The sequence below is a fragment of the Dermacentor variabilis genome, unplaced genomic scaffold (assembly GCF_050947875.1).
Source record: "Dermacentor variabilis isolate Ectoservices unplaced genomic scaffold, ASM5094787v1 scaffold_13, whole genome shotgun sequence".
Taxonomy (NCBI): domain Eukaryota; kingdom Metazoa; phylum Arthropoda; class Arachnida; order Ixodida; family Ixodidae; genus Dermacentor; species Dermacentor variabilis.
In genome coordinates this window covers 33,683,653-33,707,329 of record NW_027460291.1, presented here as the reverse complement: position 1 = coordinate 33,707,329, position 23,677 = coordinate 33,683,653, and the positions used below count along the sequence as shown (strand labels likewise).

General features: G+C 45.5%; 1 protein-coding gene across 14 annotated transcripts in view; it reads left to right on the top strand.

The window, feature by feature from the left end:
* LOC142566721 (uncharacterized) overlaps nt 1–23,677 on the top strand; it is a 438,480-nt gene that overhangs the window by 381,733 nt on the left and 33,070 nt on the right. For all 14 annotated transcript variants that reach the window (XM_075677566.1, XM_075677564.1, XM_075677563.1 and 11 more), the window contains 4 exons: nt 3,146–3,188; nt 6,044–6,101; nt 11,385–11,452; nt 16,561–16,730. In XM_075677566.1, the coding sequence (XP_075533681.1) occupies nt 3,146–3,188; nt 6,044–6,101; nt 11,385–11,452; nt 16,561–16,729 (338 nt within the window). In that variant the 3' untranslated portion in view covers nt 16,730. The remainder of the gene's footprint in view (nt 1–3,145; nt 3,189–6,043; nt 6,102–11,384; nt 11,453–16,560; nt 16,731–23,677) is intronic.

The window sequence follows — 23,677 nt, the reverse complement described above, 5'->3', positions numbered from 1 at the left end:
GCGATGTGTGCCGAGCTGCTTCCGAGGAGTCATGCGTCTGCGTGGTGCTGCCAAGCAAGATAGAGAACGATCCCATCGAGGCGTCAGCCCCGTAATCACGTCGGCCTTCATGGCGCGTCATGGCCTGGCTGTCCGTGCCAATCGCGAGGTTTGACTCACGTAGATCGTTTCTCCCTTCGAGACACTGAGTTCTTTGGTTCGTTCCGCTTGCTCAGGTGCACGTTGCCTTGCCGCGCCGAACGCTGCGTTGCTCGGTGCTCACCGCGTGATTGGTGGGTGCAAAGTCCGATGCGGGGCGCCTCATAAGTGATCACTGCGCCGTAGCGCGTTGTCTTACACCCCTTGGCGGGTTGACGGGAACGCTATAGCGTTCCACTCTTGAAGGCGAAGTTTAAGCGTCCTCCAATTTTTATTAATGACGCTGTGAGCATTTATGTTTAGCAAATGCACATGTTTCTTTTGAATTTGAGAATGACGTCATGCCTGGGATTCCTCGCATTCCACTGTGTGAGATACCGGAGTGTGATTAGTCGTAACCTGGAGGCGCCTGTTTTGCGATTCATCCTAAACAAAAACTTTTTTCGATCCTCAGCCTATCGTGCACAAGAAAAACCTTTTTAGCATCTCTTTCTGCCTTCGCTATTTCTCATGGCAGCTTGCGTTTTAGAGTTAAATGGACATAGTCATTTTGAATGAAAATACCAGATCCTTTCAGTTTCTTTACATTTTCTTGTATCGCTTTCTTTTCAGCAAAATCTTGGAAATATATAATGACAGGCCTTTTCCTGCTTTTGTTTCCAATCCTGTGAATATGCTCAATAGATTCGACCTTCACATTAAGTTTATCATTGAAGACTTCTTTATCTACTTTTTCTTTTAATGATTGTTCTGTCTCATTGTGGCTTTCATTAATACCATAGATGACTGTATTTGATCGCCGACTATGGTTCTCTAGGTCTGTCAGTTTTCTAGTATGAAAGTTCATGACTTTTTCAATTGACTGAAGGCTGGTTTGAAATTACTCACTGGCGTCCAAAAACTGTGTAGCGTCGCCAAGCTGTTTTTCCAACTGAGTTAGCGACAGTTGGATGCTGCTAAATAATTTTTGCATATTGATTACTTGCTGTTTTAAGTTGTTCATGTCGCTCTGCAAGGCAGCCTGGCCTTCAAGTAACTGCTCAACCATTTCTTTCTGCATTGGACCAGGATTCATTTCAATATCCCCGCTACCCATCAGCAACAGCGCCACTCTTACAACAGTCAGCAATAACAACGCAAAGTGCCTGTGGGCTCAGCAGCACTAGCAAACACCAACAGTTGTCCCTGATAGAATCTACGTCCCTGATAGAAACACCTTTTACCAACCTGGGCGAAGAACAGAAGAGGGTTGGTCATTGTGGTCGGTCGAGTACTGCCAAGCCCACTGACTGTGCGACGAAAATCCTGGCTCGAAGAAGACGCCTCCTCTATTGATGTCCATAAAGGAACAAATCCTTACCGCATAAGGAAACAAATCCTGTAACGCAGAATTGGGACACACATGACAAATGCACAAATCAAGTGAGTGCAGCACGACAACTTACCAGTTTAGTTTGGCTTGTCCTCTGTTGTCAGCTCGGTTGGTGAATACTGGATCGACTATGCTTCCCTACTATCGAGGTATCGAGGTGGCGCCGGCAGTGTGTCGAAACATGAACATTGCTCTTCCTGCTTAGCTCCATGGCCGATCATGCGGTCACGCAGGTGGAGTCGAGTCTGAATTATTGAACGGTGCACCATAAAGCATTTGAATTCTCGGTCATCCTTATACATTAGATGTATGGGGCAAGCCACAAAGCTCTACAAATAATCGAGCATGTCCGCATTGTTGGGGTGTGAACAATCGGTCAGCAGCTGTAATATAGAATAAATGGTATACCCAGGCTATGGTATTGCCCCCTTACCCTACCTTCAACATTCAAGGATCACATCTTAAATGTCAGTTTTGCCAATATTATCAAAACAAGCTGTAAATGTTGTTTTAAAATGCCTGAGGAGTGCAGCCCTAGACCTGGTCTTTGTTGCCGATGAAAAGGAACCTGTTGACAGCCAGATGAATCAGATTAGTCAGATGAATCAGATTAGATGAATCAGATTAGTCGTGTGTGTTCATCAAGATTTCATGCGCACCCAAATTTATTCACTTTTGTAATTGGATCACCCTTTGCTCCATATTTCTCACCTGATGTCTCCGCAGCTGAGATGGACATGTTGCCAGAACTGTACTGCTAATTTATCTTTTTTTAGATTTTCATTCTTAATCGTGCGCAACTCTTGAGAGGATGTGCTGTAGCACCTCTTGGCTCTCAATTTGTTGATCAATAGTCCAATGCATTACAATACTAAAAAGTGTTGGAAGGTGATTCAATCTCTAGTTGAAGTCGATTTCGGAGTGAGTTGGGGTTGAGAATGGCGTGGAGTCAAGTCACTGCGCACGGCACTCTATCGCGTCAGCCTTGACGTGAAGAGAGTAGGAGGAGTGTTGGACTGCTTCAGTATTTTTCACTGCACTATCTTCGGGAGCAGCCCACTTGACTGCACATAACTACGTAAATGGCCCTCAGTTTTAGACTGCACTATCTTCGGGATCTGCCAACGAGAAAGGTTAGAAACCTTCATACCTTATACGAAAAAGTGAAGCTAACTAGCTAAGGAAGACATTGCCCTCTATATGCTGTTGGCTACTTTGCCTCCTCGTGCTTTGTTCTGCATCAGTAAATGTGGTTGGCAGACGTGCTTTTTCATTCTGGACATTTTTTTTCACCCTCACAATACTTCTGCGGATGGCTGCAGAGCAAGTCATAAGTACAGTCTCTTGCAAAAGTTTGAAGGGGACTGCTCAACGCACACCTGCTTCTTTTCATTGGAACTATGCTTTGTTGACTTCATTGGTGGTGAGGTTACAGTCCAGTATCGCTGTAGCCGAGTGCCGGGGAGTGCACTGTCAACACATGGACTGTGGCACTTTGCTGATGAGTGCGGGGACTATCACACTTTTCCAACTCACTATGGGCCTGTTGAACTAGTGTGCTTGTTTGTGAAGCAAGAATTTATTTCCAGGTTTCTATTAGCATCATGTACAGAGGCTCGTTTATATTTCTTACAGTGCCAACGACTGTGTCACCCAAGCCACCTGCAAGTCCAGTGTAGTGAGTAGCTTTTTGCAACACATCAGTTTGCCCGCATCTTTTTTTTTTTTCCTTGTGAGACTGTCTCTGAAGCCAAGGAGTTTTTAAATTTAACTCCGTTTTGCTGCTGTCAATTTTTAATTGGAGGAGCCTTCTGCAATTTCTTTTTCTGTGTGCAGATATATTAACAATCTCCTCTGATGTAATCTTTACTCATATGATGTAAGCACCAGACTTTTAGCCATTCAGTGTCTCATCATGGTAAAGAATGCTGAAATTTTTGAGGTTACGCTGCCTTGATTGCTATGCAAACCCTTTCTTTCAGCATCTCTGAAATAAAAATGTGTAATATCACCAGACTTTTTGGTTTTTTTAGAGTGGACAGTTCTAGTGATGCGCATGTAGAAAAGACACACAAAAGACAGAACTCTGTGAGCTTGCCTTTTTTTTTATGTCCAAGTCTTTAGTACTGTTTTGTTTTCAAATGAGTACTAGTGTATGTTTCCATGTTAGTAGACTTCTTGGGCAAGAAAGCGAAAGAGGAAACTGTGTATGGAAACTGCGTGTCATAAGTGCATGTGTAGGCAGCCCACTCAGTGAAGTGTGGACAAGAGAAAAGATTTCAAATGGACAACAGCACCAGAAGAAGAAGCTAAAAGGACAGTAAAAATGGGAAAGCAGCATGAACTTCTGATGGAAGCATTGTAGAGGAGGCTTTTTGAAGGAAGGGGTTGTGTCATAATGGAGGGAGCAGCATATAACTGAACAGCTGGCACTTTTAATATAGCGAGGGTGTTTCAAAAGTTAACAATAAGTATTGAGTATATTTGAGGGTATTAGAACACCAAAGAAATTCTGGTGTTTTACTTGCCAAAACTGTGATCTGATTATGAGGCATGCTGTAGGGGGGGCTTCAAGTTAACTTTGATCACCTAGGGTTCTTTAACGGGCACTTAAATCCTAGTACACAAGTTGTTTTTGCATTTCGCTTCCATTGAAATGCAGCCACTGTGGCAAGGATCGAACCCACACCCTCAAGTTCGGTTGTGCAATGCCAAAAGCCATTAGGCTACCACAGCATTTTTTTTGGGCATTGGGATGTTTTAATTAGACGCAAAGGTTGTACATCTTTTTATTTATTTATTTATTTATTTATTTATTTATTTATTTATTTATTTATTCACTGTAAATGTTACTTCAACACATTTCTCAAACTGGTGACCAAGTTTTTGTTTTCCATCAGAATATTTCTTTGCCCTGGTCAGGTATGGATACTTCCATGACACCCTCATAGCCATCAAAATCTCCATCCCCTGAAAGCATCCTTCTGTTATATAAATGCATTAAAATCATCCATCTATTTTGTTGGGGTGCAGTATCACAAGCTGCAAAAGTCAGATGACTTCTCACTGATCCTAAACGAAGAAAGAGCTAAAGGCCATGCCACCACCAAATTGTATGCGATACTTTCCTGTTAATATGCATGCTGCCATTCATGTGAGGTGTCCTCACCTTCTAAATATGCATCTTCTGTTTGTGCCAGGTTCAAGTGCCTGGTATGTTCATTTCAGTTGGGAATATCAATATGCTGTTACTTGTTGAAACACCGTTAAAAATACTTCTGCAGCACTGCATGATGCCTTTCAACATGCTAAATGTTTTTACGTAGCCTGCAGGGAATGAATGGTTACGGTAGTCCAGACACTTCTATGTAGTGTAGTGAGCAGTCAGACTTTTGTGAAAAGCTTCAACTGCAGCGACATTGGGGTTAACTTTTTTTTCCCCTCTCTAGAAACTATGTATGCAGTTTCAGCACTACAGGTAGTCCTCTCGTAGCACAGCAAGCAGACAAAAAAGGTGGTGGAGGAATGTTGATGATTATGTGCAATGGTTGAGATGATGAAAACAGTATGTTTGCATGCTCAGTTGAAGTAGCTTAAAGGCACACTGAAAAAATCAATCTCGAATGTTAGATTACCCTACTCCTGTAATATACGTAGTTCAGAGGCTGTGGTACTCTGTGAACGATCATGAGGTGGCTGGTTTTATTTCTGGCTGTTGTGGCTGCATTCCAATGAGAGCAGAGCACTAGAAGGCTTATGTATCACAATTTTAGTACATAATAAAAGACCTAATGTGGTCAAAATTAACCCAGAGCCCTCCGCTGCAGCATCTCTCATATTCGTTGCATTGCTTTGGAACATTTCACACACCATCATTCAGTTAAATAAATTCAGGATGGCCCTTCTAGAAAGCTCGCAACATTTGTCTTATGCTGAGAAAATTACAACAAACATGGTCACTTGTGTAGGTTCTTAAGCTATACCAATAATCTCTGAGGTCGCGCTGTAACGAGTGCTGCCACATGGAGGTGGCACTGCACTCTTTCTTGTAGCACTGAGTGTTGCAAAATTTGTTGGGGGTGATAAAATGCTAAGCGTGGTTGAGAACAGTGGAAAATGCATGGTCTCTTTCTCTTGAGCAGGAGATGATGTTGAGTGGCAACAGTGGGAGATGTATGGACTTTCTCTTTTGAGGCATTGTTAGCAATACAATACTAGTTTTCACTTTCACATATCTGGGGGTCAACATTTTCTCTGCTACATTGAGAACTTTGGTTCTTGAAACCGAGGCTACTAAGTAGGTAAAGTTTGTTTATTGAAAATTTGGCAGAACTTGGCATGCATTCAGGAATTCTGCATCGCATTCTTTCATTAGCAGCCACATTTCTGTTCATTCCAAGCAGCAGTGGAAAGGCTGAAATAATCTCTTTGCACCTTACTGTATTAACATCTCAAAAAGTATATGGCGGTGCATTATTACAAAATGAAGGCTAACGTGATATTTCCTGCTTGCTTTTATCCCATTGTCACTAGTGGCCCCATTGTGAGTGATGCCCGGCCCCAGAGGAGTCCAGCCAGCTACAGCCCACAGGTGGGGTCCTCTGCCCTGTCGCCTTAATACTCCATACATTCGTTTATTCAGGCTTTTACATACTGATTTTGTGAGGGTTTGGTTTTTTCGCCATATTTGGTGTATCCCCAACATACACTTCTCTTTCAGAAAAGATTGACTAAAATTTGTGTACTCATTAGGACAGAATATGAAACTGACTCTTCACTGGTGGTGCTCTGTCACCATTGGCATTAAGCCTGCCCCGCATACAGGGTTTTCTTCAGTGAAAAGGCACCATTCACGCCTATGCACTGTACCTTTGTGTGCAATCCCTACATGCATTTAATGTAGGTGCGAAATGATCTGGATGGAAAAGCTAAGGCATACAGTGCCTTCGCAGTTGCTGCTGCTTACTGCAGAAGGCATGTTCGTGAGAAGAAGAGTGCCGCGTTTATAAAAGTAATTAGTTTTCTACTCAAAAACACGATTGGTCATTATGGTAGCAGTAGTTGAGATTTGTCATCAGTGACTTGCCACTGTGTTGAGTTTGTCAACCCATTGGCTACCAAATATTGCAAGAGCCGCAGGGCTCTCCATGCCAATTATTTTTGCCACTTACCGGCGCTGTACAAACTTCCACTGCCGTGGTCTACAAATGTCAACAAATAATTAAGAAAAGTCGCACCTCCATTGTAATGGACAAGTAGTGCTATCTGTTGATAACCATTTTAAGCACTTATTGTCTGTTGCTGGTTGCGTCCATATATGAATAGCTTTAAACCAGCTATACCGCCCACCCGGTGAATTGCCGGCTTTGGCAATATGGTGCGCATTGTTGCGCCCAGCGGTTCGCCAGCTTTGGTAGCCCAATGGGTTAAAGTAGCTCAGCTGTCACGGTTCTTATATTGCTTTGGTTAACTTTATTACCTGCATCCAGTTTAGGAAGTTTATATACAAATAAACTCTGAAGTGCACATGTCATTCATTTCTTTTCTCCTGATTTGGCCACAAGCTGCTGCCCTGATGCTTGTGATTTGCATGTAGAAATGCACCATGCTTGTGCACGATTTGCACTGAAAAGATAAACGAATACATGTAAGTCAAAAGTTAGGTCTACCAATAATAGGAATTGAATTATTCTTTTTTCTGGGAATGAAAACTGTCTGCACTAAACTTAGGAACTGAGAACATGTTAAAATCAAATAGATAAATCATATGTGCAGGTTATGTTATTTGATGATTGATAGGCCTAGCTCTTTGCACCACACATGTCACTTGCTTCCCATGTTCAGCTCACGTCACCCCAGCTATTTGACTACCTTACTTCTTAGTGGCATACCTGATAATGAGCATGCATATTCATGTGTATTTGTGCAAACTTTAATGTAATAAGCCTTTTATGCTGAGCAGGGCTAGTTTTGTGGTATCATAGTGATGGACCTATTGTCTACTTCATTCACAACACTAAGACTTCTGCACTTGAAGTGTGCCAGTGATAAAGAATTGAAGTTATTGCTACCAGCTGAAAGTAGCGCTAGTTATACTGTACATTTATACTTAGTGTGCAGGAAGAGTAAATGAGTGTTGTCGCCTGTATTACTCATTTCTTCCACACATGTAGATACCTTCAAGCAAGTATCAAGGCTGAACAATGGTTAGAGCATTCCTTAGGTTAACATTGAAAACCGTGGGTGTGGTTGACTGCACTGCAGCACCTCACGACATAGACGTGAATAGGATCTGAAGGGATTCCCATGACATAAGCAAGCTTACGTGACGTTTGGTTGAAACAACTTGTCACAAACAGGCACTGGGATGTGGGTACGCAAAGATACAGGTGATAGAAAGCCAGCATTAGCCCCATCTTAAAACTAAATTTATTTATTCCCCTTTCTGCCATTTTAGCCAAAGCACCAACCTTTTGTTAGATTTTCACTGCAGCTTTAATGGGCTTTAATTATGGGCTTTAATATGGCTTTAAATGGGCTTTAATAATCTTCTCTCTCAGCAGCTCCTTTTATGTAATCACATTTGATATAGCATGCAAAGGAACTTCAAGGGAGTCGGAAAGAGATTTACCAGATGTACTCGATTCTAATGCTCCCTCGATTGTAACGAGCACCCATTTTCCGTGACCAAAAAATAAAAAAAATGAAAACCTCGATTGTAATGCACACCTGCTTTCCATGACACCCCCCCCCCCCCCCCAAAAAGAAAGAGTGCAATACCGCGCACCTCGTGCTTTCATATAAAAATACGATTTTCTCTCATTTGGAAAAAACAGATTTATTCCCAATACACTAAAGTTGTGATGAATAAAAACACAAATGGAAGCGGCGTACCTTGCCGACAAGATTTTCACTGCACCGGTATGAGTCGTGTGGGGCAATAGATAACACAATAGATAATAGATAAGTCGTCGCTATCAGACAACTCCTTATCGCTATCAACAGACCAAAGTATTTCATCCTCGGTGCCGTCCATGGCATTCGAAATCCCGCACTTCTTAAAGGCCTTGTTGATCACTGCGGACGGGATCGTGCACCATGCATCGTTCACCCATCCAGCGAAGTCCTGCAGCGAGGACTTCATTTTATTGGCAGGCGTGAATTCGTGGCAGCCACTGACAAGCCATTTGGTGTAGAGTGCCCGAATTCTATCTTTCACTGGCTTGTCCAAACAAACATCAAGTGGCTGGAGCTGCGATGTCATGCTGCCGGGTATCACGACAAGGTCGGTGTTGCATGCAGCCAGCTTGGCCTTGATGCGCTGGTCAAGGTGATACATGAATGCGTCGAGCACAAGCATCCCATGCAGACCCAAACTGCCGCCGGGTCTCCTCTGCCAAACGTTATCAATCCAGTGAGCGACCAAGTCCGTGGTCGTCCAACCTTTTTCATTTGCATGCACAATCGCGCCACTTAGAAACACAATTCCTTTTGGGAGCGTCTTCCGTCTGAAGATAAGACATGGGGGCAGCTTGTGCCCATCTGCAGTGCAACAAAGCATTGCGGTGACTAATTTTTTTGTGGCCGAAAGACAAAACGTGCACTTGCTTCGCCCCCTTCTTTTCAACGGTTGTGGTGGCAGGCATGCCAAAGTAAAGCGGTGTCTGATCGGCATTTCCAACCTGTCCGAAGTGGTAGCCATTTCTATGGCGCAACTTCAAAACGTACCGCTGAACACTGTGCACTTTCTCTTCGTATTCTTCGGGCAATTTTTGGCATATCACTGTCTGCCTTCGAAGAGAAAAGCCTTTTCTTTTCATAAAATTTGATAGTCAGCACATTCTCGTTTTGAAGTCACTCCACATTAACCTTTTTTGTAGGGCTAACTGCATCTCTCGTACTTTGAGCAGATTGGTTGTCACAGGCCGCTGTACCGCTTGCTGCTCTTGCACGTATTCCGTGAGCAGCTCTTCTATTTCGAAGAAGTGGCCCTGCTTCGGTCCACTGAAACCCTTCTTTATTGCTTTGCTGGCAAAAATATTCTCCTTCTGTTTGCGCCAGTCCCGTACGCAAGTTTCGGGAACTCCGAATGCCTGTGATGCGGCCCGATTTTAGTCCGTCTTCGTGCACATGATAATCCTTTTAAATGCGGCATCATGGTGGACTCGACGTGTCTTTGCAGTCGGTGCTTCCATGCTGATTGAATAAACACAGAAAACGGGAAGACAGGCAGTAGACTAGGTTACACCAGCACCTGGTTACACGTACAACATGGAGGTATGCACATGAAGAAAGCTACGGCAGCTAGGCTAGAAGCGTGTACGAGGCGGCCATTTTTTGAATGCCGATGGCAATATGGTAACGCGGATTTAGGGTCGTACTCGATTCTAACGTGCACGAAATTTTTGGACCCGTTTTAGCAGAAAATAGGTCCGCGTTAGATTTGAGTAAATACAGTAATTTGTCAATGCAGGAGATCGCTGAGCATGCTTAGGCCCTGTGTTTAATATTGGATGTAAACAAGATGCGCAAGATTTTCAGGGAGACTGCCACCACTTGAAAGACTGGCACTGCCATCAGCATTTTGGGACTTAAGGTATCACGTATACACAGCTGTACACTAAGCATGTCTGAAACACAGGAATGGGCTGCAAAGAAATATTTTTAGCCAAATGATATGAGTCTTAGGTGCGCCATGGTTTACAGCACAGCTCTGGTACCATATTGCCAATCAAAGGATTAAGAAAAAGACTGAATTACATGTACCTGTGGGTGACAGTCTCCCTGTTGCATAACGAAAGTATTTTTGAAGAACTCCTAAAGCATTTGCACAACAGCGGTTGCTTGTGTCCTGTCAAACGCTCATATGCGGCAGCCTAAAGCCCACACCATAGTGCCAAGACATGCATTATGTAATAGTACATATGCTTGCAGCAAAATTGAAACGTCATGTATTTACATGCTTGCATACATGCAATTGCCCGCTGCGAATGTAGTTGATACATTGAGACATCACTGGCTTCTGGTGTACAGACAGAACATAATATGAATATGTTTCACATTTTATGCTCTTGGCAGTTGCTTACCTTTCATGCAAGGAGCAAGCTGATCACACCCATTATGACCACTGCATACTAGTGGGCAGGCACTGTAGGTTGTAAAGAGACAGTACCTGTAAAGCATTTTGTGTTTTAAGTTTGCACAGAACCATTAATTTTGCAGTGAATAACTCCTCTCATTTTGAGGGTACTTACAGAAATGTCCAAGAGAATGCCTGCATGATGCTGCCGTTAAGCCAGTAGCCGAAGTATGAGGAGCACACCATATTACCCCTCATACCATATCAACAAGGTGCTCCCAGAATAAAGCACCAACATGTCTTTGCACCCATCAGGCAGCTTAGACATGCCAAGTGTTTGGTGGCACAGCAAGGCCTAGGGCCACTATGCATCATTGACAGTGCTTTCCATGTGTTTCAGAAGCTTGTGAACACATCAGCACTCAGTGTTCACAACAGGGGCATGTGACATCACAACCTAGGCTTGTCGTTATAAAGAAAATGTAATGACTAATTACTTATGATGCACTCAGATAAATGAGGCTCCATACTGCGATTTTTGGGTCACAAACTATTCATTTTGGCAGAAAAATTGATTAAAATTTTGTGCATGTAGTTCCTATAGAGCAAAATTTTGTTACAGAGAAGAAATGCGAATGTGCTTTTGAAGGAAGGAGAGGCTAGCTCACAGCAAAGGCTCAAGTCCTGGGCACCAGATTTTTTTGCCTTTTCTTTCACACTGCCTAATTTTTTAGGAAAGCATTGCATTGCAACTGAATTTGCTGATTGAGGGAGACCATCTGGTTTTAATTCCAGGATCGTCGCAAGGAGAGCCCCCTGCTGACATCAAGCGCTTTGCACGTGGACAGCTGCGAGCCTATATCGTAAGCCTCAAACTGGCATGTCTGGATTGTAATCCAGCACAGCTGAAGACTCTTTTCATCTTATTTCACACACTGTTACTGAATTACCACGGAAACATGACCCCTCTTCATTACCTGACATACCCAGTTTGAAAAATCAGCTACACATGCCACTACATGGAACTAAGAGAGGTCATGCACAGCTTGGTTCACTGAGATAGCACATGCCAGTAACATGAGCCTTTTTCGTTGCCCTCTGTGAAATGGTGATGCAGCCAGGGGTCGTATTCTGTAGCGGTTCGCTTTGGAACCGGTTCGGTCTGGCTGTTGCCATTGGTCGGCGCTTCGTTTTCGTCATCCCTGGTGGGCGGGACGACAAATTTTGTTGACGTCACACAGGTTGTCAATCATCTGGAAAGGAACCGGTTCCCTGCTACGAGAGGAACCGCGGAGAAGTGGTTCGCTCGAGGGTCGCGCGCGGTGGCGAGCATGATGTCGAGGGTTGCTGGGGCAACCGTGGCTGCCGGCTAGTCTCGCGCCAGCTGACGAGCCGGCACCTAGACGAGACGAGACAGAGACGACAATGGCGGCTCCTTTGGTTATGCTGCTGGCGAGCGCCGAAAGACAACGAAGCGACGAGAGGCAACAACGCGACGCGTTCGGCATGGCCGAAGAAGAGTTTCGAAGGCATTTGAGGCTCTCCAAAGACATAGTGCGACGTCTTTGCGATGAGCTGGAAGAACATCTCGGACCTCAAAGATTTCGTGGTGTCGACACTACGATGAAAGTGCTGTGCGCGCTGCGGTTTTTCGCCACCGGGAGCTTTCAACAGTGCGTCAGGAATGAAGAAGCGATTGCACTGTCGCAGCCTTCGGTCAGCCGGATCATTACAGCCGTCGCCAAGGCCATTACGGTTGTGGGCAAAGAAAAAGGATGGGTTAGATTCCCATCCACGGCGCAACAGAAAGCCGCCGTCAGCTGCTGGCCCAACACACACGACGCCTTTGCTAGGTAGGGGTGCTCCTTGACAAATGAAACGAGCATTTCGCGCTGCCTCGCTGAAACATGAGGACCCAGCCGCCTGTCCTTGTGCGACGACATCGTTTCGGTTTCGGTGCGCGAATAAGTCCAAAACGTAAGCAAAGCGAGGCAAGTTGTTTGCATAACGTATGGCACACCACCTGGCGACTAAATAAGAAAACAACACAAATAAAATTACAACTCCCAGTAGCTGTCTGCGCCGCAAGCTCACATTTATTACTGAAAATTATATTTGCAAGTGTTCTATACAAACCAATGTTTTTTTATCAAACCAGCAACATCCTTCAATTTCTATACCGTTTCCCAAGTACAAACAAAAATGATGACGTGATCTTCCGGCAGACCGCCGCTCGTTGATTAGTTCCCCTCAGGCCGCCCCGTTCCACTCTTTCTCCGAGTGACGTAATCCAGACGTAACAGCCAGACCGAACAGGTTCCAAAGCGAACCGCTACAGAATACGGCCCCAGCATGCAACTAAGAGATACCATGCATGTCGTGATATGATATCCTCATACTATATCTTCGAAACTACCTTAATATTCGAAAGTGCACTGGCAAGCACTAGCTGTCATTTTTCTGTAGCGAGACTCATTGACATAGCAGTATAAAGCTCTTTATTGTTAACCATGCAAAGTGAGCACTTTCTTTTTTTCATTAGCATTTGCTTCTGTCTTCTCTGTCACTGCACTTGATTTTGTGTAAATTCACACACTTGGGTTATACTGGACAACACAATTCAGACATGCTTTCTGCAGGCAAGTCACTTGGTTCCAAGCATGCATCAAACAGCAGGGCACAATAGCAGACAACCCCCCAATGAAACTAAAATGACAAAACACAGAAGAAGACACAGACAGGAACACAGACATGCGGTGAAAATAGTGTGCCATCTTGTGTGTTTGTGTCTTTTTTCGTGTGTGTGTCATTATTTAGTGCCAAATTACGTGAGTCTCAGCAAGTGCCAAGGGGCCAAAACTGAGATTCTACTGTCACCTGAGAAACTCTGCAGCATCTTCTTACCACTGCTCTTCCATGGTCAGGCTAGGAAATGTGCACACATTGAGGCCAACCCGGCCGCCATATCCTCTTCCTAAAGGAAACTTGTCCATGAGCAGACAATGTGCAAAGCTCTTCCTGACTGGGAATAGCCTCACGACTCCTGCAGTGAGACGAAGGGAGCAGTGTGACAACTGCACGAGCGCGGCAAGATTATTTCATCAGCACTGAGCCATACCGATACCTCACACTGATTGAAAGCAAAAGAACTGCTTTCCATATATACTGTCCTTTAAAAGTCCCATACACATGCAATGCAAAACAAACATTAAATGATAAGTATTATTGTGGCGACTTTCAAAGTCACATGACAAGTCTGCCCTTGATGATCAGCGCAAGGGCAAGTGCCTCAAAGTTGAAGAGCATGTAATGTTATGAAATAATGTACTACCTCTTAGTGGGGTCACATGGCCAATACTAGTTAATAAAATTTGTTGAGTTAACAAGTGCCAAATTAATGGGGCTTTCTAATGATGGCTTACTGGCCCATTTTTATTCGTGTAAGAATAATTGTAATGCTTAAACATGTAAAAAAAATGTGGCAAATAGATGCATCTGCTGGATACTAAATTTAATTTGTGTTTAAAGAAGTTTATAATTGTTGTGGTGCTGAGCACAAGGTCGCGGGATCGAATCCCAGCCACGGCGGCCGCATTCCGATGGGGCGAAAAGTGAAAACACCCGTGTGCTTAGATTTAGGTGCACGTTAAAGAACCCCAGGTGGTCGAAATTTCCGGAGTCCTCCACTACGGCGTGCCTCATAATCAGAAAGTGGTTTTGGCACGTGAAACCCCAAATATTATTATTATAAGTTTATAATTGGACACCCATATTTCTAACCTGATTGTAGGCTCGTACATTGTATTCCCTTTACAGTGAAAACAAAGGGAACTTCTTGCGTGGGAATCTGTTAGTTTCACCAAAAGTTAAGTATAACTGGGCACTGAATCTTGGGAAAACTAAAACTGAACTGTCCAACTTATCAGATTATTCAGCTTAACAGAGCATGTCATAAAATCTTCAGAGGAGTCTACTCTACTATGCAGGACTGTCCAAGTTGTGCTAGTCCGAATGACAGCAATGCAGAAATTCTTAAGTACTATTAGTATGTCAGCAAGGCCTTAGATTCTCTGCTGGACCAGGTCTGCTGCTTTATTCAAGGACAATGAAATTGAGATTGTCCCTGAAAAATAGATTCTGCTGGTAAGCTTTAGACGCATTGACCAATTTGATTAGCACAAAACAAAGCAAAGATACAGGAAAACCAGCACTGACAAAGGCCATGCGTGTGTCAGTTTTGCTTGAGTCCCTGCCTGGTTTTGTTCCCTTCACTTATCTATACCCATTTGAGTGCCCTGCTCTTGATTGTGACTGATATCTTGAGAGAGACAAGTTTAGAAAATTTTCATCTGCTGTGGATAGAAGTAAGGAAATCGTAAGCATCAGCAAAAAAAACTACAATCAATACAGTACAAAAATACAAAAAAATATACAGTCAACTTCTGTTAACTCGACCCTGACAGGACTGACGAAACTGATCGAATGATCTGGTAGACCAAATTGAACAAGTTGCAGAAAAAAAAAAAAAAACATCAAAACACGCCTCCCAATCTATTTGGTAGCATTTTACGAATTCTAACAGACACAGAAATCAAATGCACCTGCTTTGTTGTGTCCAAAGTAGAAAACTAACATAGAGGTAACATTAAAGCTCTTAAACAAAGTAAAAATTAATGCGTATGCCATTTTTTAGCAAGAAAAATGGGCAGGTGTCACAGTGGCAGCTGGTTTCCTAGATTTATCTCCGCCACATTACAGCTATTATGTGGCAAAGCATACGAACGTCGCGAACTTGGTTTTTGGTTTTCGGCTTAATTTTCTTGGAGAAAAAAGGTGCGCCTTAGAATACAAAAGAGAGTTTTAGAATAGGGGCCCCAAACCTTTTGGGGCCCCAAAGAAATAGCGTCGAAGCCACTGCGCATGCGCAAGACGCAAACTGCGTTTGGGTTTTGCGTTGGGAACGCTATTTCACCGATTTAGCGGGAGCCCAAATAGCGGCCCCAAAAGTTTTGCGTCGGCAAACATGGCGGCACCCATCGAAGCGACGGCTCACCCTAGCACAAAACTGGGTTCGATTCGCGGTAACGCGTGAAGTTCGCAAGCTAGGAGAAGTGACTGCGGTTATCGCTTTCTCTCAACTAGCGTGTGTTATGAAGATTAACTCATTAGACGCCGCTGATATTGAATTCGATTGTGGATTTTATGGCTCGTAGGCCTAACACGGCTAAGCTTGGCTGGTGAAGGCTAGTAAAGTTGGTTTGCTCAAAACTAAGCGCAACTAACTGTTTGCTGCTTACAGAATAACCTCTAAATTGTAATTAAACGCGAATACACGCAAGTCAAAATTATTATTCCTATCATACAATGGTATATTTTATTTAATTATTTCTAATAGCTTTTCTTTGACGCCGTAGTGGCGCTGTCAGCGCAAGACGCTATCCGCAAACGTAAAACCCTATTCTAAAACTCTTCACTCCTACGTGTCCCAACGCTAACACCCGCAAAGCTCTTTGGGGCCCCAAACTATTGGGGCCCCTATTCTAAAACTCACTAAAGAGTATTACAGTAAATACTGTAATCGTACATTTTGAGCTATCGTTATTGCTTGAAAATCTCCCTAAGGCAGGCTGAAAATAGTAGTTTTCAAAGGGAGATTTTTGACACGTGTTCAATGCATTCACTGTCCCCTAAGCTGTGCTTAGACAGACGCTGCCAGTAATGGGGTTGCTATTGGGGTCACCGTAGGGGTCAGGCGTGTGCGTGCCAACTGTTCAAGTTAGAATTATCTGACAAAGACCAATTTTAGGATTGAAATAAAAGTTTAGGCCCATAGAAATGAATGGGTGCTGGCCAGGACCTTTGGCCGGGATTGTAATGACAGAAAAATTGAATTATCCGGAGTTGAATTGGAATTGCGCAGATTGTCATCAGTTGTAACTTGCCTCTTGTGTGCATGCCCTGTGTGGAGCAGGTACCGTGTGCTGTACAGCTACCGGCCTCAGCACGAAGACGAGCTGGAGCTTCGGGAGGGTGACACAGTGCTGGTGATGGAGAAGTGCGACGATGGATGGTACCTGGGAAGCTCTCTGCGGACGGGCCTCTTTGGCACTTTTCCCGGCAACTACGTCGAACGGATATAAGGTATATAAGGCACTGATTAACTTGATTGCTTACTGTTCAGACTGTGTTCATGTAAACAGCCAGGCTGTGTGAAAAACGTCCGGCTTGATGAGGGTAAACATTGAATTATACTACAAAAATGTGGCAGTGGTAATGTTAGGTATCATGCAGGTTCCTCACCAGGTTTGGGCATTGCAGGCAAGCAGGCATGGTGCTTAAATCTTGTGCTGACAGTCATGTCCACAAGGTACTAAATTGATGTGTACCATAAAAACAGCTTAAATTCAAACGAAAGCCTGCAAACCTTTCTCAGAATAGCTACAATCCCCTTTGGAAGACATGACGTCACAGCAGTTGCCTCGGTGTTACATACGTGAGCCTGCGGCACACTCTTAGCCAGCAGTAACACAAACAACTCTATAATTCTCTTGAGACACAGAGCATCCAAATTGGACCACTGTAGGTGCACCGCACGGACGGAAAAAATAAGAGAATAAAGAAGGAGGTGGGAATTGTCCTGTAAGTGTCACAATGGCCCTCGGCTGCAATTTGTGGGACAAGGCAAGAATGTCGCTTGCATGCGCTGGTCGCAGCAATGGGAGAGATTCTCAGCCTTGCCTCTTCACACCATTGCCTCGCATTTCATTTGCTTGTAGCACAATGCTCCCTGAATGGCACATGGCAACTTCTATTGTACATGGCCAAAATTTTGTGATGGGGCCTGTCCTAACGGTGGTGTGAGTGAACAGGTTTAAAAGTCAGCAGACTTGTTTGAAACATTGCTCTCTTCCATTTCCTAATTGTGCGTAAATTAATTAGTTGCCAATTTGTTACAATAGTTATGTAATGGGTTCAGTTCAAGTTTTGGTAATTCATCATCTGTGTTAGATGCAGTGAAACCTAAGTCATTTGAAATTACTAGCTCAAATGGGTAGACAATTTCTGCCAGTTCTCGTGCCCTGCTATGCTCGCACAAATTTAAGTGCGACAGAATGTCCGAGAATTTAGACACTAAAAGAGGTGCAATAGTTAAGTCACCTAAGGCTCCCCATTTACACCTACCCATTATCTCTTCTATCTACGCACTTCCATGTCCTTTTTCTGACAATTTCTGCCAACTGATGTAATTTATGTAGGGGTGTGCAAATACTGAAATTGTAGATTTCATATCGAATCAAGAAAAAAAAGGCAAATATTGAATCAATTACTTAACAGAAATTTAATGTTAAGTATTATCTTTACAAATTTTTTTCAAAAAACCGCAATGCTGCAGATGCTCATGTGCCGGCTCATATGATTACATAACAAGAATGTTGCGCGCTTTCAGTAACTTGCAGCCGAATACAACTTCAGAAAAAAGGGGAGGCACTGCCCAGATGTCTGAAGCGCGATAGTCGATTGCCTCCGCGACTAATATACCCACTCAAAAAACCGTGCTTCTAAAATGTGTAATTTTCGCTACAGTGAAACCTCGTTAAACCGGAGCTCGTGACCGGAGCTCGTGACCTCGTGACCGGAGCTCGGAAAAAGTATGCACTAAATGGTAGTACTGCTTAACCGAAATAGCATGACATTTCCCTTTTACCTGTCAAAAATGGAACTCAGTGAGAGTGCAATGAAAGGGCAAAAACATGCAGTATTTATTCACTTCGCACAACAAAAGTGTTATTTTAGTTTGATGTTGCCGCGGCCTAGCCGTGACGACAGCGGCCTCTTACTTACTGAAGCTGCCAGCCAGCTTTTCAGCCAGCCCCCTCTTCTCGGCAAACACTCGCATGGCAGATTCCTCGTTGGCGTTGCGTATTCTCTGTGCACGCGTGCAGTAGCGCTGCAGAAGTCGCAGGGCATCTTTTTCATTGCAGGGTCCTGTTCTCGTTGCGACAATTGCACTCACGAGGCTGACGTAACACACAGCTTATGCCACTGTTGGGCCTGAATCGCCCGTGCTGTCGCTTTCCGTATCATCCTCATCACTGTTGTTAGGTGACACCTTGGCAATAACAGAGGCAACGATGACGAAAAGTCAAACCTCGTAGCCGACATCTCTTCGCGGTCGCAGCAGCGCTGCCGAGCAACTGCTTCGCATTCCAAATGCCACACCGTAGTCAACCATAGATCCCTGTCACATGCCAGGGCTGACTTCTTCGTGTCACATTAGATAGCACGAACAATGTTAAATTTTTACTCTATGCTGAGCACCTGGCATCTTTTTATCCAAGCTTCGGCATGACCTAAGTCCTAGCTTTCACAATGCCACAACGCTCTGGCATGGCTACAGTGTACTAGAATAGGGGCAGTATATTCAGGAAGTGCTCGCCGCTGAGGCGCTTCATGTAGACAGCACGAGATGGCACTATAGGAACCTGGGCTGTACGGAACCAGCGGCACAGCGCTAGCGCTGCATGTCCCCTACGTATGGGTCTGCGCATGCGCAGTGCCGTCGCCCCAAGTTCTTGTGTACGCAAACCGCTTGCGTCCCCTAATCTAAAACTGTCTAATATTGTCATAATCATTTTCTTTGGCAGTCAAATAGACGTGTAAATGCTCAGCGGATGTTAAGATGCATGCTCGAAACTCACTTCGTACAAGAGATGAATTATATGTGCACTCCTAGCGCGTCTCAATGCCCATTAGGCAGATTTATTAACCTGACAGCAAAGGTTTTGCAGACACCGAAAGCCGTTAAATCTGTTTTGAGCCATGCTACCACGTAACCAGAAATTATTGGGATGGAAAAAGAAAACTGATTGATTAATTGGTTTAATATTGCTACACGCATGTGGTATTTGTTAGTTTGAACGAGGCGCGTGGTTGCCAACACTCCAGAAAAGAGGAGGACGAATAAACTGGGCCCCCGCTGTGAATCTAACCGGTCAGCACTGCAACCACTGTTGTAAATATAACCTGTAAATAGTTGCTCGTCTTACTGACTCGTCCTTCGCGTAACATTGTGGTGGAGGTGGAACGTTCCCCGTCCTCGCCCCGGAGCTCCGAAGCGGCCGCACCGTCGTCTTCTCAGCCATGGCTTCCGATGAGCCCACCCTGTCGCCACCTATACCTGCGGCGCCATCCACAACGTACGTTACGGTGCCTAGTGTCCGTGATCCAGGGACATTCTCCGCCCAAAATGGTGTTGATGTCGATGACTGGCTCAGCATGTATGAGCGTGTTAGCCAAAGCCACCTCTGGGACCCTACCATCGTGCTTGCCAATGTTATCTTTTATCTGGATTGGACACCGTGTGTCTGGTTTCACACCCACGAGGTCAAGCTCTCCAGCTGGGACATTTTCAAAAAGAGGCTTCGCGACCTATTCGGCAACCTGTCAGGTCGCCAACAGGCTGCGCGAAAAGAGCTTGCCACCCGTGTCCAGTCGTCCGAATCGTATGTCTCCTACATACAGGAAGTGCTCGCGCTTTGCCGGAAAGTCGACGAGCACGTGACTGAGGTTGACAAGGTGGGCCACATCCTAAAAGGCATTGCGGACGACGCCTTCAATTTGCTCGTCTATAACGGCGTCCCTACCGTCGACGCGGTCGTCAAAGAATGCCGCCGCTTCGAGGTAGCCAAAAGCCGTCGCGTCGTCCCACAGTTTTCCCGCCTCCCAAACACCCCTGTCACGTCCTCTTGCTCTGCTTTTACCGCCACACCACCATTTCAAGAGAATGTCACACGTATCGTTTGCCGTGAGATTGAAGTGGCGAGTCCGGCCCCCCTTCATCCACGAACCCTTGACGGTACCTTTGACCAAGCGGCCCCCACTATTTCCGTTATTCAAGCAGTTGTGTGTGGCAAGAAATTGCAAACCCTGGCATCCCTACCGCCTGCTCTGTCTCCCGACCTATTCCCACGTCCACAACCTGTAATGACCAGTATTTCGCTCCCAGACCACGCAATCCTACTGAATGGCGAACCTCAGACAAAAAACCGATCTGCTTCCGCTGCCACCGCGTTGGTCATGTATCCCGCCACTGCCACACCACCTGGATGCCGCTGTACTGGAGCTCATTCCCTGCTCCTCGCCCATACGCCGATGCTCGCCGTTATTCACTTCGTCATCTGTACCCTATTTCCGATGCCCCTGACAGCCGCTCCTCGTCACCCCAACATTGCTGCTTTTCCTCGCCAAAACGGACGGAGAACCAGGCCATGCAGCTCGGTGCTAGTGCTGCATCACGTTCGTCCTGTCCAAATCCTCCGTTGACGCTCCTCACCAACACGAACCTAATTGAAGCAGACGTCGATGGTGTTCCGTTGACGGTATTAATTGATACCGGAGCCCAAGTGTCCATATTGAGCGCTAACCTATGTCGTCGCCTCAAAAAAGTTCTTATGCCTGCCATCACTTGAGCTGTCTGCATCGCCAATGGCTCCACTGTTGCCGTCAGGGGTATGTGCACTGCTCGCATAAGAATTGCTGGACGCCAAGTTTCAGTCATGTTCACGGTGCTGATCAGTTGCCCTCATGACCTAATCTTCGGGCTCGACTTTCTGACGACGCATTCTGCTCTCATCGACTGTTCCAAAGGTACGCCGTGCCTCGAGCTTCCTCTTCTTTCAGACGTTCGCCCCGAACAACCGAACACCCTCTGCACTACAGCGTTTGTTCGCTTACCTGCAAAAGCCCTAACCTTCGTCGAATTGGCCTCAACGGCAACTGTGCCTGATGGCGACTATGTTGTCACACCTATTCGTGATGTCCTCCTGGCGTGCAACATCTCTGTGCCACACTCCGTCGTAACCCTTGCCCCTAATCAGATGTGTCTCCCTGTTATCAATTTTGGCTTGACAAAGCAAGTGTTACCTGAAGGCATAGTGGTGGCCACACTCCGGTCAGTGACAGACAACCACGTCACTGCTTTTGCAGCCGATGCACCTCCAGATCCTCCTGATTACCTGCAGGATGCCTTGAACCTCGACGGCCCATTACATCCTATGGTCACTCCGGATTTCGCATCTGACCAAACAGCCTCCCTATATCGCCTTTTGCTTTCCTACCACGACATATTTGACACTGACAATCGTCCACTTGGGGTGCGATCGGAGATGGTTGTTCGGCGCGTTCGTTCGGTTACCGGCGCGCGCGATTGGCCTACTCCGCGCCGACGTCGCCAGCCGCGGGGCGCCGCCCCGTTTTTGGTGACGTCAAAATGACGACACGCTCCTGTCAATCATCCGCCCACCGAGCATTTCGTCCGAACGCGACGGGAGTTGAGAAGTTTGGAGCGATCATACGGCTTCGCATGGCGCGTCTGGTGGATTGGATTGGATCCAACAGGCGGCCTTTTCGGCTGCGGAATGGCACGTTTGAATCCAATCCATAGTTTAATTCTAGAAAATGGCGCTTCCGTTGGAAACTTCGGTTGTTGCGCTGGCGTTTCTAGAGGAAGGAGGAGAGCGGGTATCGGTGCGAAACGCGTTTGAAGAAATGGCAGAAAGTGAATTCCGGCGTCGTTTTTGTTTCTCGAAACAAATAATTCGTTGGTTGTACAGAGAAATCGACAACATCATCGGTGCCAGCGAGCCACTGGGATGTTGTCGCTGCCTCTTGAAAAGTGCGCCACTCTTCCCGTCGTCACCTTCCGGGGAGGTCACCGCTTCCTGATTGGCTGCTCTCTCCTCCCCGCTGTCACAAATTTTGCATACTGCAACTTTGTGACGTTGCAGCAACTGAACAGAACGCGTATCGAACAAAATATCTCCGATCGCGCCCTTGGTCAGACATCCCTTGTCAAGCATTGGATAAACACTGGTAATGCTGGTCCCATTCACCGCTGACCGTATCGCGTGTTCACGGCAGAGTGGCAAGTTATTCAGCAGGAAGTAAACAAGTTGCTCGCCAGAGGCATTGTTGAGCCCGCGTCGAGTCCTTGGGCATCGCTGGTCGTGCACGTCAAAAAGAAAGATGGCACATGGCGTTTCTGCGTTGATTACCGCCACCTAAACCGAATCACTAAAAAGGATGTTTACCCTTTACCACGAATTGATGATGCTCTTGATTGTCTTCATGGTGCGAAATACTTTTCATCCATCAACCTTCAATCTGGTTATTGGCAGGTTTCCGTCGATGAGCAAGACCAAGAAAAGACTGCTTTCGTCACTCCAGATGGCCTCTACCAATTCAAGGTTATGCCGTTCGGTTTATGCAATGCCCCCGCCACGTTCGAACGAATGATCGACTCTCTACTTCAAGGTTTGAATTGGTCAACTTTCCTTTGTTACCTTGCGACGTCCTTGTGTTCTCTCCTATATTTGAGACGCACCTTGAGCGTGTCGCAACTATCCTTGACGTCTTCAGCAAGGCTGGGCTACAATTAAACTCATCAAAATGCCACTTCGAACGCCGACAGATTACAGTGCTAGGACATCTCGTCGATGTTTCCGGAGTACAACGTGACCCGGAGAAGGTTCGAGCAGTAACGGCTTTTCCTGTACCTCAGTCTGTCAAAGACATCCGGAGTTTTGTGGGGCTCTGTTCTGATTTCCGACGGCTCGTGAAAGATTTCGCGGCAATCGTTCGATCAGTCACTGAACTTCTGAAGAAAGACGTGCCTTTTACGTGGGATTCCCCTCAGGCTGCCGCATTTTCACGCCTTATCACAATTCTCTTCAATCCACCGGTCTTAGGCCACTTTGACCCGTCCGCACTTACAGAAGTCCGAACCGATGCCAGTGGTTATGGGATCGGCGCCGTCTTATCGCAACGCCAACACGGACACGACCGCGTTATAGCCTATGCTAGCCGGCTCCTGACAACTGCAGAGCGCAACTATTCAATTACCGAGCGCGAATCTCTTGCTCTCGTCTGGGCAATTTCAAAGTTCCGCCCATATTTATATGGCAAGCCCTTCTCAGTAATCACAGACCATCATGCGCTCTGTTGGGTTTCATTGCTCAAGGATCCTACTGGCCGGCTCGCTTCTTGGGCCCTCCGACTACAAGAATATCCCCACACTGTGACTTACAAGT